This window comes from Tauraco erythrolophus, chromosome 14 (assembly GCF_009769465.1).
Source record: "Tauraco erythrolophus isolate bTauEry1 chromosome 14, bTauEry1.pri, whole genome shotgun sequence".
NCBI lineage: Eukaryota > Metazoa > Chordata > Aves > Musophagiformes > Musophagidae > Tauraco > Tauraco erythrolophus.
The window spans coordinates 2861396-2877337 of record NC_141478.1 but is presented as its reverse complement, the minus strand read 5'-3'; the positions used below and the strand labels follow the sequence as shown (position 1 = coordinate 2877337).

General features: G+C 41.2%; 1 protein-coding gene across 1 annotated transcript in view; it reads right to left on the bottom strand.

Moving 5' to 3' along the window:
- Positions 1–15942, bottom strand: part of MEGF11 (multiple EGF like domains 11) — a 211939-nt gene that overhangs the window by 73596 nt on the left and 122401 nt on the right. Inside the window, 2 exon segments of the mRNA XM_086620149.1 lie at positions 6926–7100; positions 15100–15312. Coding sequence (XP_086476275.1) covers positions 6926–7100; positions 15100–15312 — 388 coding nt within the window.

Here is a 15942-nt window from a genome sequence, read left to right as displayed (position 1 = left end):
CAGAGAGATGGGGTTACACAGTGGGGTGGGAAAGGCCGGGGGGCTGGGGATAGAAAGCAGTGAAAAACACGGCTCTTTTAGCTCCACTACTTACAGGACAACTTGTTTTACTTCTATTATTAATTAATAATTCTCCCACTCCCAGCTGCAACCCACACTCAAACCCACCTGCACGGTGTGGATGCCTTTTTGTGCACCCATTGCCTCTACTGCTGGCCGTTCACAACGGTTTTGAGACATTGGATTATGAAAACAAAGAGGAACCCAGTGAGAAGAAAACGCATCTTCCTTGTGCATCTAGGTAATTCATGGAATGAGACTGGGCAAACGATTTCTGTTGCCTGTAATACTCCAGTTAATTGGACAACTGCTGTGCCAGAAAACCTTTTCCCCACCTACAGCAAGTAAAATTTATACTGGTGGTTGGTAACAAGAACATCTTGATAAAATGGTTGAATTTATTTTATACCTATAAATGAAAAGAGCTCTTAACAAAGGGGGGTAACCGATATGCTCGGTAAATCAAGGATAAAAGGACACAGGCTCTATTGAAGATTTTTTCCCCTCGTCTTTTCTTTTTAAACCTTTTGATGAGGTGCCCTGTTGCTCTGAGATGAGCTTCCACTGAAGTACTTTTGGAATTATCTCAAAGAGAAACGGATCATTTAAATGAGTTAAAGCCCCCAAAAGAGATCCACTATCTTCAACCTTAGGTTCATTTTTTATATTCGGAATTTTGTGAAATTTACAGAATAACTTTACTACTGAACCAGAGGCTTATAAGACAAAGAAATCTCATTCATTTTTTCCTGCTTCCTTCTGAAGTGGTGGAGGATGATACATTTAGAATAAAGATGAAAGAAAATATGTAGAAGAGAGGGAATATTCCGATAAATTTGTATTTATCAACCTTGAGTGTTTAGAAAACACCTACAGGCAATGATTCTTCAGATTCCTCTAGACCTACCTGGGATTTTGGTCCTTCAGGGAAAATTCAATTGAAGATAAGATAAGGTGCTCCTTTCTATTTACTTTTTTTTTTTTTTTTTCCTTTTAGACAACAGAGAGAATTTTAAAGGTGCAGAACAGGAGAACAGGCCTCATTTTTTTTTTTTTTTTAATATAGAGGGAAAGACTGTTTTTTCTCTCCTGTATGTTTTCTTCAGGGAACAAGAGATGTTGTAGGTGCCAGAAGGAAGCCAGTCATGACTGGAATACTCAACGGGCTGGACCCGTAAGTTCCTTATGACTTCTACAGGTAACACAAAATTACGGTCCTCCTCATTTCTGTAAAAGGGTAAATTGGTCATTTTACCCATTAAGCAGGCATGGGGCAGGCTAAGACTGGTCTGAGACTGCGCGTGGGTGTTTGTCCTGACTGAGAGATTATCCATTAAGAAGTTTGTTACACACTTGCTATACATTTGAATACCTTTATAGCACCATAATGTACACGTAGTGTCACTAAGTGCTCAAGCTATTGTTTATTGTGCTACAGGGACTGACTTTTACTCCGATGTGCAGGTATGTACATGTAAACCTTGGAAACAATTTGTACCCCAGTGGTAGAGAAAGCATTATGTCGAGAAATTCTGGCATACGAGACAAAATTATGGATTTAGAGACCTAGATGAAGCCTGTGTTTCAATCCTTAAGTGCACAGATTCCCACCGAGCTCAGCTGGAGTTATATATACATAAGCACTCACATCTATTTGAAAGGCATTATTTTATTATGTTTTTAAAATCCAATTTTGATGCAATGTCAACAGATGATGCAAATGGCTACAGATGCACAGTACTGGGAAATATCTCGGAAAGTCTTAGGGAATCCAAGTAACGTTCCAAAAGCTGAAAAACCTTCTAGTAAGAGGTCATCATTCCTATAGTTTCCATACTTTCCTGTATTGTGATTGGCTTGTATGGGATCTACCAATATAGTCAAGGAATAAAAAAATGTCAAAATGAATTCTTTCATTTTGGAGATGAAGTGCTAGCTTTGCTTGCCAGCATGCAGAGTTCAATAAAAGCAGACAGGTCTTCAAAAAATTGCAGCATAAATAGATGAACTCTTTAAAGTAATATAAGTTCTGTCATCTGGATGTGAAATATAGACCTAAGTGCCCGCCGAAGTAAAAGCTGACCGCATATTCCATAGATAAGTGTGAAAGTTTTCTCAGAGCGTCTTGGGCTCAGAAATGTTTTAACTACAGAGCTCCTTGCCACAATAGACAGAATGAAAGCATTTGAAGTTAAATCCATTTTTCAAAGGAAGAAAACAAAGCATCCATAAAGAAACAAAGGCATATCACCGGATGAGGTCTCTAGATAGCTACTGTTTTCAGGAAAGTTGCAATTAGCTGTGGAATGGAGAAGGTGAATTTAGTTGCATTTCAATGGCATTTATAATGATTTCAGTAGCCAGAACGCTGATAGGTACGTGCAGGGGGTTGGTTTCCAGATTTCCTTGTGAGACAGAAGGTCAGGATTCCTGTGGTCTCTTGTCATATTTAATTCATATCCCCTGGCCTTCTTCACCACATTTATTGAATTACAGGAATAAAATTCAATGAAGCAAAAACAAAAGAAGAGAGAACAGGGCAAATCCTGATCCCTTTTACATCCCTACTGCACAACTGACTTCAGTGGGCTTGTAAGAGAGCATCATAAAGCAGAATTCGGAAAGAGGGGGAGGTACAAGTTAGTATAACCCCTCTCACCACCCCCATAATTGCATCCAAGTAATTTATTGCAAGGAGCAACTATTTGCATGTGGGAGTAAGGATCCAATTTCCACCAGCCAAGAATTGCCCTGTATACTTTTTAAGGCTAATCTTTGTGTACTCCCTGTGTGTTTATCAGATTCCTTCTTGCCACAAATGAGACGGCAGCAGAATGGCTTTTCAAAATCATTCTTCAGAAAAGTATCACTGGCAATTCATCACATGACTACTGAGAGGCAATCCTCAAATATGTTAAACCCACTAGTTTCAGGGAAGTGCCCTAATGATGTTCTTATCATGATGATTCCCTGCAATCATCTTAATTAAATGGATACAACCCCTTATCCTCCCTTCACAAGTGAGATGCAAGGAGCACAGGGTTTCCAACACTCCTGCAGCGAGGACTCTGCTGCTGGAGCACAGGAGGAATAGCTCTAGAAATGCTCTGTGACTTTGCAGAAGAAGATTTTTGGTGTGTCTCCTCAGCTCCTGTTATCCTATTTTTATTGCCCTGTATGCTGTCTCCAAGAACTGGGCTGTTTGGGGTACAACTGTGGACCACCCAAGATTTCTCAACTACCTCTTCAGTCAAATCTACACCCAGTGTCTGCACTGTGGTTCAGACACCCACACTTAAAATAATGTAGTCCCCTAGTGCGAGTAGAGTCATATCAGCACCTCATGCAAATAACCAGTACCCAATAACATCTTTACAACGATGTAATTTGGTTTCAGAGCTAGGTATGTGCAAATCTGGTTGTTGAGCCTGACACAAAACACTCATCAAAAAACCAAGACACAAATGTTTTGAAAATCTATCCAAAACTGCAAGCTCACCAATATTTAGCTTTGGCACTGGAATTTTTGGAAACGGAACAGCTAATAAATAATGTATTATTTTCTGAGCTAAAATGTACATTTTTATTTTAAAACTTGAATCTGCTTCACTTCCAAAAATTAGGTGCTCTGCTCACGTACATGTCAACCTATGGGATGGCTGCCTTTCCACTTAATACATTTAATAAAGGTGACCAGATGCTTTGTGTTTTTAATGACTTGTTCTGCATCCCGACAAAATGTCCCTGTTTTGGCTGCGATCGCAGATGATTCATTCTGAAACCCAGCCCAGCTGCCCTGACACAGCCGAGGCAGGGCACAGTCAAAAAACAAGCCATCTGTGCAAAAGAAGTGGGCTGGAGGAGTGCTTTGTCAGGAAAAGACTCTCATTTCTCGGTCCCTATGTTTTCTAGGCATCCAGTAACCCACAAGTCCTGTGGGTCCAACCTCTCTGCCTTCACGGTCCCATTTTGCAGTTATATCCCACATCCCATCATATCCTCTTCCTTCCCTCCTCAGAAACCCTTCAGCCTGCCCTGCTACATAAGACTGTGTGTAGATCAAACGTTTCTGCAAAATGTAAGATGTTGATCCCATTTTCAGTCTTTCCAATCATAGGGCAAAATTCCTGACCCTGTAGCTGCATCAGCCAAGCCTCACGCTAGAAAAAGCAAGAGGGATTCATGTATGGCTTTTCTGAATCATTAGCTCTGCCCAGTGCTGCATTAGCATCACTCTATTGTCAGCGCTGCCAAAAGAGACATCCTGCATTCATGAGCACGCCAGCCGAATTCAAGGGCACAGATCTACCTGCAGGCAAAGCTCCCCATCGCCTCGGCAAGAGGCAGGCATGCATATTTGAAGGCAAAGTCTGGTCTTGAGCGTGTCATTGAGATAAGCCACTTGAAGCCTTGAGAGGGTTCTGGCCCCACAGCATCTTTCACATGACCTGCAGGCTGCTTCGGGAAGCGGTGCTGGCACCTTCTCCCTGCCCAGACGAGGAAGCGGAGAGCAAGAGCAGCTCGGCAGGACACCGCCGTCCTGGGGTGGGGAGGAAAGGCTCCTGTCAAGTTTTCTTTACAGCCTCTGTTCTCCAGCATTTGAAAGAACCATTGCAACTCAAGTCATCTGGCACGCATACGAATGACAAATATGCTTCAGAGGCAATAAATTAGCAATTTCAAGGCTTTAGTTCCCCTCATGGACTAATTGCCAGAGATTATAGTATATTATGAGAGAGCAATGATACTAATGCCTAAATATGCTTCAGTGATTATAGAGCCATCCTCAATAACCAAGCTGTTTAAATGTCAATGCAAGAAAGCTCTTTATTATGAGATTAAATATTATTTTGAAGCTGTGCAACAGCAACTTCCCAGGCTTCACGCCTGCAATAATACTGTCTTGGAGCAATCTATATTGGACAAACCGTGCTTTTTAAAAAATGTGTACAGTAAAGAGTTCCAAAATATTTTTTTGTGCTGCAATCTTGAACAGCATTCCTGATAAGAAAGAGGATCTTGATATCTTTTTATTTTGCATTCGTTATTAACATGCTGCTTCCTTCACTCTCTCCTCTATATTAATACTTGTGTATCACCACTGTATAGAGAAGATAAATTCTTGTTTTCTGTTAGTGTGAGCGAGGAATCAAAACTCAAAGCCCTTTTCTTCTTTTTTTTTACCTCTCTAAATACTACTGCCTTGCACAGATGCTTTTGACAGTCCTACCTCTCATGCCTAAATAAATGTGTTTATACCTGGCATTGCGACTGGAAATTAGATGGAAGCTCCAACTTTCAGGTTCAGCTGTTGACATGAAGCAGAGAACAAAGCTGTCTTTAAGCCATAACTCCAATTCCACCATCCTGGAGATGACAGTCAGTGATCATAAGCTCAGGTGTGGATTTAAAAGGGAGGGAAGCCAAAAAGTCTTGAGCATCCCACTAATCTCATACAGGACTCCCCCACTACAGATCTTGTCACATAGCTTTGCAGTCTTCCCCTATAGATGATGGCAGCATAGGACTCTGCAGAATGCCACATTTTTTCTAGAAAACCCTAAACACTGTGGTGGGTGCTGATGGTAGGACATGGCTGCTCTGCTGTCCAGATCCAAAGTGCCATTCCCCTCCCATTATTTCTAAAGCTCCCTGGTACGATGTCCACTACATGTCATAAAAGCAACTCAAAAGAGCTATGACACAGTCAAAAATAACTTCTCATGTTCCCTAGTATTTGAAGATATTATTAATCTCATTTTGAAGTTGTAACTTAAAACAGTAAAGGGTAAAGCTCATCTAAAACTAAAAACTTAAAAACTAAAAAAAACCCCTAAACTAAAAAACCTAAACTCATCAACTAAAAGCTGCACGTTCTAGTTGGCTGCTAACTGTCAGTGGAAGCTCTAAAAACGTTGGGAATGTCTTTGAATCCGAAGTGTGATTTCTAGTAAATCTAGTAATGATAACTAATAGTTATTATAATAGTACAGAAAACATGTAGATAGATAGGCCTGTGGGGACAGGTCATGTAAATTTAAGGACACAAATTACAGAAAGACAACTGCTAATGAAGTTGTGGCAGAATTTTCTCTTGAAAATATTTTTTTTTTCTTTAGGAAGTAGTATTTCTTAAACATAGCCTGCAGATCTCTTCCATGGTGTGCTCCTCAAGCAAAGAGGTGCTTCATATATGGATGACCACGGAACTTACTAGCAAGAGTTCCATTATGTCCAGCTGTAGCAGAACTGGGCACCTGGATCCACATCCTAATACTTTCTGCTGCAACCTGGTAGTCGTTAATTCTGAATTTTTGTTGTTTCATCTTGGCTGATTTCTTCAGCCATTTTATATCTCACCTATAAAATGTAATGCTTGTTTACCTCAGAATGTCTGAAGCTCTTTCTGATGCTCAGGTAAAAGACACCTGCCATGTATGCTCAGAAAAGACATAAATTGCTCTATCATTTGTAACATTTTAAAATATCTTACTCTATTAGAATCACAGTGTGACTGACAAGGAACATGCTGAAAGGCCATGAGAATTCTTTTTCTGCTCTTCCAGGCAGACAATAACCTGACATCTTTTTTGTTATGTCTTGACTTAGAATATATGATGGGAAACTATGTCTTCTATGTCTTTATCCTTATAGATAAACTTACAATACTGATGTTAAGTAAATAACTAGAAGTAATAAGTTGGCACTGCTCAAAGGAGAATTATGTGGACTTCTAATAGAACGGGAAAAAATCACCTGCATTTGGCCGCTTTCATGCAACTATTATTTGAAAAGAGATTAAAATTCTCTTTATATTTTTGCAGGTACCTTACGAAATGCCCCGTTATTCACGGCTCTCACTTACCATATACCCCGGGGCACACGTACACTTCCCTGTGATGCTGTCACAATCCGCACCGTTCTGGCAAGGGCAGGTCAGCTGGCAGCCTTCGCCGTAGTATCCAGGAGGACAGGTTTCATTGCAGTAGAGTCCAGCCCAGCCAGCTTTGCAGCTACATTCTCCAGACAATGGATGGCAACTAATAAAGGCAGACAAACACTCATGAGATGTGGACATGAAAGAAAAACGCAGCCTGTAAACAGCAGTAGAACGTTTCAAATGCAACGCCAGCAAGAGTCACACTGAGAACGTAAAACCTGAAAACTTAAGGATGGTGAACTTCAGCAGCCATATAAGTCAGGAAATGAATAGGGAATATGGTGCTAAATACCAGCCTGGCACACTGCTTCCAAACATCTGGGAACTGCCACAGCACTGGTAAATTTACACCTTTGAAGTTTATGCTTTTCCATTCTCAAATCAATGTGACTTGGGTTACTGACATCAACGGCATCAGGATTAAGCCACACTATTGTATGACATACCCATGGCATACTATTTGCCTGTAATACACTCAGCTGAAGATGTTCAGGGTTAGGAGAAATTTCAGTGGATAGAGGAATGTAATCAACTGAGTTGTCAAGATAAACCTGAGTCCTGTGGCATAAATACTCTGTTCTGTTCTACTCTATTCTACTCTAGTTTGTCTTTTAAAAGTGAGTGCCACCTCAGCAGAACTTTTCAGGAGGAAGAGGTAGAAAGGAAAGTCCTTTGGAAGGGAAAAATCTCGTTGGAAAAAGAGTTTTGCAGGGAATATTCAGCCATAGTGAACAAAACTGATCACTACCTGAAGCCTTAGGATTTATTTGAGGCAGGAGGCAACAGATGCCCTAGGACTGAATCTCAGCTGTGCAGGGAAATGAGTCAAACTCCTTTACACTGGATAATGAGCATCACTGCCCAACATTAATCCTCCGGCTTTCACTTCTGATCAGACAATTCCACACTGTTGTGAGAGCACTCAGAGAGAAAAGCAGAAAGGAGAATCAAGCCCAAAAGACTGGACAATGCTGGGTCCTTCCACATCTGGTAGGTGGAAGATTTACCCCCTTGTTCCTCCTGCAATGGAACAGTTCATCTTTATTCACTATTTTCTCTTCTACGAACAGAAAGAGCATCTCTCTGGTTTCCTTAGGGCAGCAACTTCCCGTAGCACGAGAGCCACGCGGAGGCTGGGGCTGGAGCTAGGAAAGGAGGGGAGGGCTGGAGGTGTGTTAAGCCCTGGTTTGAAGAGATGGAGGTTTCTGGGAGATGGGAAGGGAGAACACAGGGGGATGTCTGGTTTGGGGAGACGAGGTGGTCAAAAGAGAGAGCAGGGGATGGAGAGGGAATGTGGTCTTTTGGAAAAGGCCTCCACGTTGTCTGAGGCCAGCTGGGAGCGCAAGGCTTCACTTGGGAGCTCAGTGTGCTCTGGGGGCCTCTGCACCACAGGATTGACCCATAACAGGACTGTCCAGCCCTCAGGGAGAAAGATGAGAAATAATATTTGCTACAAATCAAATTTTCTCTATTACTCTCAGAACGAGAAAGAATAGAGTTCTGCAAGGTGGCACCTCTACGGACCTGTCTCCTGTTGTCTTGCCTCATAGAAACTATTTATTTTCCTTTACGATTATTTATTGCTACAGTTTAATATTACAGACATGACTGAATGGGTTTCTTTACACCTATAAAATTAATATTGTATATGTTAATCTTCAAGGTAACCTCATAAAATGTAATTTCCAAGTATATTTCTGGCAATTACTGGTAGGAGAGGTTAGTCACATACTGTTGTGACTAAGAATGATCAAATTTTGTGAGTGTCATATGTTTCATCATAAATAGTGTTTTACTGACTAATTAAAACAATTCATCAGCTTAACAAACTACCATCCATGAAATTCTTCTGACAAAGCAGTCCTTGAAATTATGGTTGTTCACAAAGCACCTCTTAACATTCAGATGAAAATAATAAAAGCTCGTTTTTGTCCCCCTCTGCATCTATTAATCATTACCTAACAGGAGCAGAAAGCTAAACATTAAAGAAATGTTTTAAAGTGAATTTTTTGTTTCTCTGTTTTCACTACTACTGCACGTTTCATACGGTTCCATGAGAACTGCATCTGCTGGCTAAATTAAATCTTTCAAATGTAATATATGATCATGGCAGTTTGAATCAGTCTATGACAATTCAATTGAAAATACTATACTCAGATTTGCTACTCCAAGGTTGGCTCCTTCATCAAAATGGACAGCTTTTTTGCATGGGATGCAAGCTATATATTAAGGACTAAAAATCATCCTAACATGCACTAAAATAAGAAGCAAGAACCAAACAGGCATTGCAGAAGAGTCTGTGGGAGATAGGGGCTTGTACTCTAAAACAAGGTCTGGTAGAAGGTTGAGACTCTATTCTGCCTCCCTAAAGCCTTCCTCCACTCTTTCATGAGGCTATGAACTAGGAAAAGCTCCATGCACATACTTGGGTCCCTGCATCCACATAATCCTCCCACTGAAACAAGAATGATTTTATTATGAACCTGGGCACATCAGAGTTTTGTTTTTCTCTTAGGCCAACCACTTGTAGTCCTTCGGTGCTTTGGAATACTTCTCTCTTGCTGTTGTATAGAGCACTGGCATTGTGAGATTAGACAAAAGCCTCCACACTAAATTCCAGAGTTATGGTACCAATAACAATAGCTCTGGGTAGGTAGCAACAGGTGGTGAAAAGACTACACAGCAGGGGAAGGGAAACTTCTCCTTCACAACAGCAGAATAAATCTTTCCAAGGCTGTTGGCAAGCCAAACATTAACAGGTACCATAGTGTTATGGTACTGTGAAAAGCAAAAGGACCTCAAACCTACACAGCTAGGTCTGAAATGAGGTTGCAGGCTGTGTCTGGCCAGGGGACACAGGAGACTTGTCTCAGATACAGAGAATCCAATGCCCTGAGTCACAAACACTTGTTTGACAACTAAGGTGCCCTGATGCAGTGGTAACTTGAAGAAGGCTGTGATTTAGATGCTTAACCAAAATTCAGAAGACAGCTGTTCTCCTCCCAATCCTGCCAGCGAGTCTTGGCCATGTAACTTACTCTCACAGCATTCAGCTTTCCCATCTGTAAAATGATGCCTTTCTTCCTTTGGTAAACTTTTTAAGATCTGCAGCTGATATCACTAAATAGTAATAAGTTTTAGTTACTGATTGTTTTTTCTATTGTGGTATATATGAACTATCTCAGTAATTAAAGTTATCAGAGCTACATACTAAATAGATGGCAGCTCATGATGTAGAAATAGTATATGTATGCACGTATGTGTGACTCAAGAATGCATCTCTCTTAGTATATTGGTGTTCTGTAAAATTGAATTCTGTTTAAACTATGTACGTAGCCAGAAAACTCATCTATCATCCAGCCAGCCATCTATGCATCCAGTCTGTCCAGTGCACTAAATGCTACCTGCATTGAAGGTGAAAAGTTTGAGGTGCTTGGTGGCAAAGATGTTAAGGCAAAGAATAGGAAATAGAGCTAGCAATGTGAATTTTTTTGTACAATTCCCCCCTTCCTGTTCTGAATGTACCTTTCAATGTCATGAGTCCACGTAGCATTTTGCCAGCATGGGGTGCAGCACGTGTAAGACACTTCTCCACACCACCAATACACTGCAATTGAGAAACACAACCCATTCCTCTGGAGAAGGACCACCGAACGGACCAGTAAGAGAACGTGAGGCCTCTGAAAGGATCCCAGAAGTCAAACCCACTAACATCTGCTTTCCAACCACTTGCTGTGAGCAGGCAGAGAACCTTACACTCTTGAAAGAGTTTGGCAGTGTCATACATTAGTATTTTGCATTGAATCTTACCAACTTTTATTTCTTCAAATCTCTTGCATAACAGGAATGTTGTAGAATGGTGTAGAAACCCTCGAGCGAACGCACGCAGCCAAGTGTTTCTGTGGCACTAGGCCAAGTAGAGGTGGAAGCTGGAAGCTGTCCACAGTGCACAACACGGCTCGGAGGGAAATTGTTCCATGGCTCTTGCTGCAGTTTGGAAGCTACTGTATGCTCCCTGGCTTTCGAGCCACATTTACAGCAATAAAAGATTTAAAAAAAAAACAACTACTAGCTGAACTGAAAAACAGAAAGTCATTTTTGACCTTTACGTTTTTCAAGCATCTGATTTTGAGAAAATCTGAGGAAAGCAGGTAATTTAACTTTCTTAAGGCAAACTGGGAAAAGAAATGCTTTAGACAGCACAGTCTGTTCCAAATTCTGAATTTGTTCTCCACACATCTTTCAGCCAAAACAACTTCTTCCCAGTGAATTTCGTGACTTTCTGTTTATACACTAGCAGCAGCCATCTCATCTTAATTAACAACAGCCCTAATCCTTATCTAACAGTACTTTCTGTCTTTCGGTGGCCATACTACATTCAGTCTCCCTTACTAAAATACTCTCTTGCTTTTAAAGAAGCCACAATGAGACCTCCAGGCCACTACTTCAATCCAGCACATCTTCAAAGACAGCCTCATTCTACTGCATTATTGACTTAGGTCAAGGCAGAACTTTATGTAAGGTCCATGGGGTTTGATCCTTCTAAACTTTTGCAGTGTTGAGGCAATAATTAGAGCCTCTGGAGATCTATCGATTTCACTTGACTCCAGCACAGTAGGAAAGTGTTCAAGGCTTAAGAGTTCGCTGTGTCTTCCTTCCCTTCTCATGCCTCTGACCCAGGAAAGACATCACCATAGGCATATGGCTTCACACGCTGGCTCCACACCAGTATTTAAGAAGGGTGAGTGGCTGAGATTATTCCAGCCATCCATTTCCCTCTGCTTTTCAGAAGAGCAAGCCAGGATTAAGCCTTTCTGACTACTGTAGACTGCCTCAAGGTGGGTGTTTTGCACAGGGGAATTTTTTACAGGTGTGTCCTTCCCTGTGGAAGGGCAGTCCAAGTCACCGGCGCATTCTAAATTACCTAATTCTGGGGTTGTTCAAAAGTCCTGTACAAAGTGCCTTTCAGCGTGCTTTGATGCAGAAATTATGGGATGATGTTCTTCAGCCATTACTATGCAGGAGGTTAGACTAGATGATCACACTGGTCTCTTCAGACATTAAAATAGATAGATCTATGAAAATAGAAAAGCTGATGGTGTATTTCCTAACGTTCCTCTCCAACCTGCTCCTCAAAGTCCCCAGAACTTTCCGTTCCAGCCGGCTCTCCAATTACCAGATCAAATGAGTCAAAACCACCGACAGAAACAAGCAAGGTTCCATCACCTTCTTTCAAGTGTTTATATAATTATCCTACATACTTAGATATCACAATAAGTAGCCAACAGCTTAAACTGCTTCTGGGGAAAATAGATGGCTGTCACTAAATGAATCACTTTGGAAGACCACAGTTCCAGTAGCGATAAAAATTCAGGAGAGGAACTGGAGGAGGTGGGTAGGAAGAGAAGTATGCTGGTTAAACAATCAGCAAAAAGATTTTTTCAGAATACGGAGTGCCTTTGGCGAAGGTCATTCTCCATCGACTCTGACAGTCCTCAGCTCAGAAACTGACAGCACTCTGAGGAGCTCCTTGAAAAGTGGAAAGCAGAAATACCACGGATGAATGAAAGAACATTTAGAGATCTACAGCTTGCTGATACCTCTTTGTTCCATAACAGCAGTGATAAGATGTAGGCAAAAGGGTGATTTTATCAATGGAGAGACTAGACTCATTTATTAAGGAAATGGAGATACCATCTTAGCAGAGGATGCTGCAAGTGAAGCTGATGGAGCAGTGATGGGAGGGAAGGAATAAAATGTATTTGTCTGACAGTAACCAGGCACAGGTCAGGTACACGCTGTGTACGAATGACCACATGCCCAGAAAAGAGCTGTGAGAGGATTCAACCCTCCACCTTTCTGAGCTTTCTCAAACTTGAGACCTCATCTTTCTTCTCAGCTGGCTGGTGCTAGTCTTGTCTTTCAGGAACCCCCAGAGCACCTCCCAGGTAGTTCCTGGAGTAACCCACGCTGAACTCTTGCACACTCAAACCCAAAATCTTCCCCCCACTGAAAAGACTCTTAATGAATTGAGCCCTTAGCTGAGAAACAGCAGCCAAGGTCAGCTTTGCCCGTGGCCTGCAGTCCTTCCACCCTATTTACACCTTTATGGGAAAACAGGCACACAACCAGGTTTCTGCAGGCTAGGAGGGGGGCGAAGACCCACTGTGTCAGCTGCTGACCAAGAGTGTATTCTCACCCTGCAGTACATATGAAGAGCTTCCTTGGAGGAGCAGTCTACCTTGTATTTACTGCGGGTTTAAGTCGTGCACGCCGGCAGAGCAGTGTGACACGCAGGAATTTATTCATACCTCAGCTCACTCCGCAGTGATTCTTGAGACATTCCCTATCCTCACTACAACACAACATTAACCTTTTGTGTATAATGCTCAGCTCATGCCTTAGGGATGTTATTTTTTGCAACGATTTCATGATAAACAAAATAATCAGAAGCGATAGAAGCCCGTTGTACAGAGCTACCTTTGAGGTGTCAAACGCTTTGGATCCTTGCTGTCAAAGCCAGGAGAGCTAGAGCTATCTTTCTGTAGAGCACTCGTATCGTCAGAATTACAAGGCTTTTAAATAATCCATTGTAAGCTCTGACTTTCAGTTAAGCAAAGTCTCACCACTCACAGTTGAACTTGAATTCACAAAAAAGATCACCTGTTTATTTCCAGGACTGAGACAAATAGAGTCTATCTCAAGCGCACAAACAGATTCGCCTGAAGTGTGTGTGTGTGTGTGTGTGTGTGTGTGCACGTGCACACAAATTAGGTGGTATTACTTGCATACATAATTGAGGAGACTGTTTATATTTTAGCAGGCTGCAAGACTGCAAGGTAGGTTTGTCGTCATCAGCAAGACAGTCAGGTCCCTACCTGTCTGGTTTAAAATTGAAGAATGTCTGTGTCAAGGGCATATTCGCTTGGGCATCAATTATCCCCACCTCCCTCTGAAGTCTACACAACCCTGAATTGGGTATGAATGCTTAACAGTAATGGGCAGAAAAAGGAGGAAATCAAGTGGGAGCTGAGGGGCTCAACATCTTGCAGGCGTAGGAAGGAAATGGGGGCACTCCAGTCCATCAGAATAGCTGAGGTCAGGGTGTTTTTGCTGTCCAGGCTCCCTATACTGTATGTGAGGGAGTGAGGAACCCTCAAATAGCAGTTCTGGCCGTCAGTAAACAAGGCAAGGAGTTACAAAAGGTAACAAATAGGATAATGGGGAAGAGTCTTAAATTATTCTTTTTTTCAGGGTTCGGAAAACCTATTCAAGTCCGCAACAGGAAAGTAAATTCAACTTATCCTATGTTAGGTGCCCAAGTCTGTTTGTGGCTCTAACTCTTAGTAATGAGAACCTCAAGAATCAGATCCTAAAAAAAGCAAAAGGGAATAAAACATCAACACCTGACCTTTTAAGTGAGGCTTATTCCATTTTAGGTATACTTCCCTGATATTTATTTTCCTGAATATTTCAAACACACGCATACTGAATGAAGAGCAAAACCAGGCACACATGAGAAGAGATGTCTCTTTTGACAATGTCACTTGGTTACGTTCCATAGACTGACTTGGGGATATTGATTTCAGTCTATTTATACATCTGCCTCAAGTGTTTTAAACAAGGTAATTTGCCACGAGACATAAACTGAAGCAAATTAGGTTTCATTTTGAAAGTCCCTTTGCTGTCTACAGGCTTAACAAGAAACCCCATGTCATAAAAAGAGCCAAAATTATGGATGTAAGTAATACATCTATATCTTTTAAACTTCAGTGGGTTATTATACATACATATGGATATCATATGATAGTTCTTATGCCTAAAAGACTGCAGCTACAGAATAAGGCCATATGTCAGACTGTTTCAGATTTTAGCAGAACTGTTTAAATACTTAACAGGTACACGCTTAGTAGCTGGCTGGACTGAGGCTTATGGTTCCAAACCTGAGGTCACTTAAATCAAAGGCTGCAAACCAGAGGAACTGTCTGTGTTCTTAATTAAAACTACAGAGAAAAAGGGAGTAGGTGTAGGTAATTGAATTTTTCCCCAACCTTTTACTTGACATGTCTCTGCACTAGTATGTAATACGATGTACATACCTGATAGTGTTGGTAATATTGCAAGGACATCTCTTGTTGCATTTGAGGCCATAAAATCCTTCTGGACACATTCTTTCTTGGCAATAAATCCCTTTAAATCCAGGGTCACACATACATGCTCCATTTACATGATAACACTTTGCACCATTTTGGCAGTCACATCTCTGTGTGCACTGAAAGCCGTATGTCCCAATAGGACACTCTTCCTGACACCTGCAATGAAATATGTGAGACAGGATCCAATCAAATACTAGAGTCTAGACTGTGTATGACTTTTACACGGGAATGTTTTTGTTAATGAATTACGTAGAAAATCACTGCTCATTTATTTAAGTAATATACTGTGAACTGATGATATCATCGAGTGATGTGGTATCTTGGCCATGTAAACTTCTGTTAACTGAAAGTGCATTAATCTCTGTCCAATTATATCCTGCAAAATTTGCATTTGTTAATACCACCTAAGTTAACAAAGTGCATTCTTGTTTCCTGGATCTTGAGTATTCCATGCATCAACCATAAGAAACCGATAAAGAATAAGTTACTTTATTAAAACCCCTCATCTACTTACTTTCCCTTTATTACAGAAGGATTGCACACCTTCTTTAAAAGCATTCACTCCTCTTAGTGATAATGAGGATTGAAAGGAAATGTGATCTATTAAACAATATTGAGTAAAGTGTTCTCCAGCAACATACAGTTTTACTTTCCCTCTGTGCTGTCATTGCACCAGCTTTATACCAACAAGGAGAAAATATACCTCTTTGTCTTTCGTGTGTGTTCTGAGTTACTAAAGCTCAAATTTGCTTTTCATCTCTTACTCCAGGGATGCTCAGTGTATGA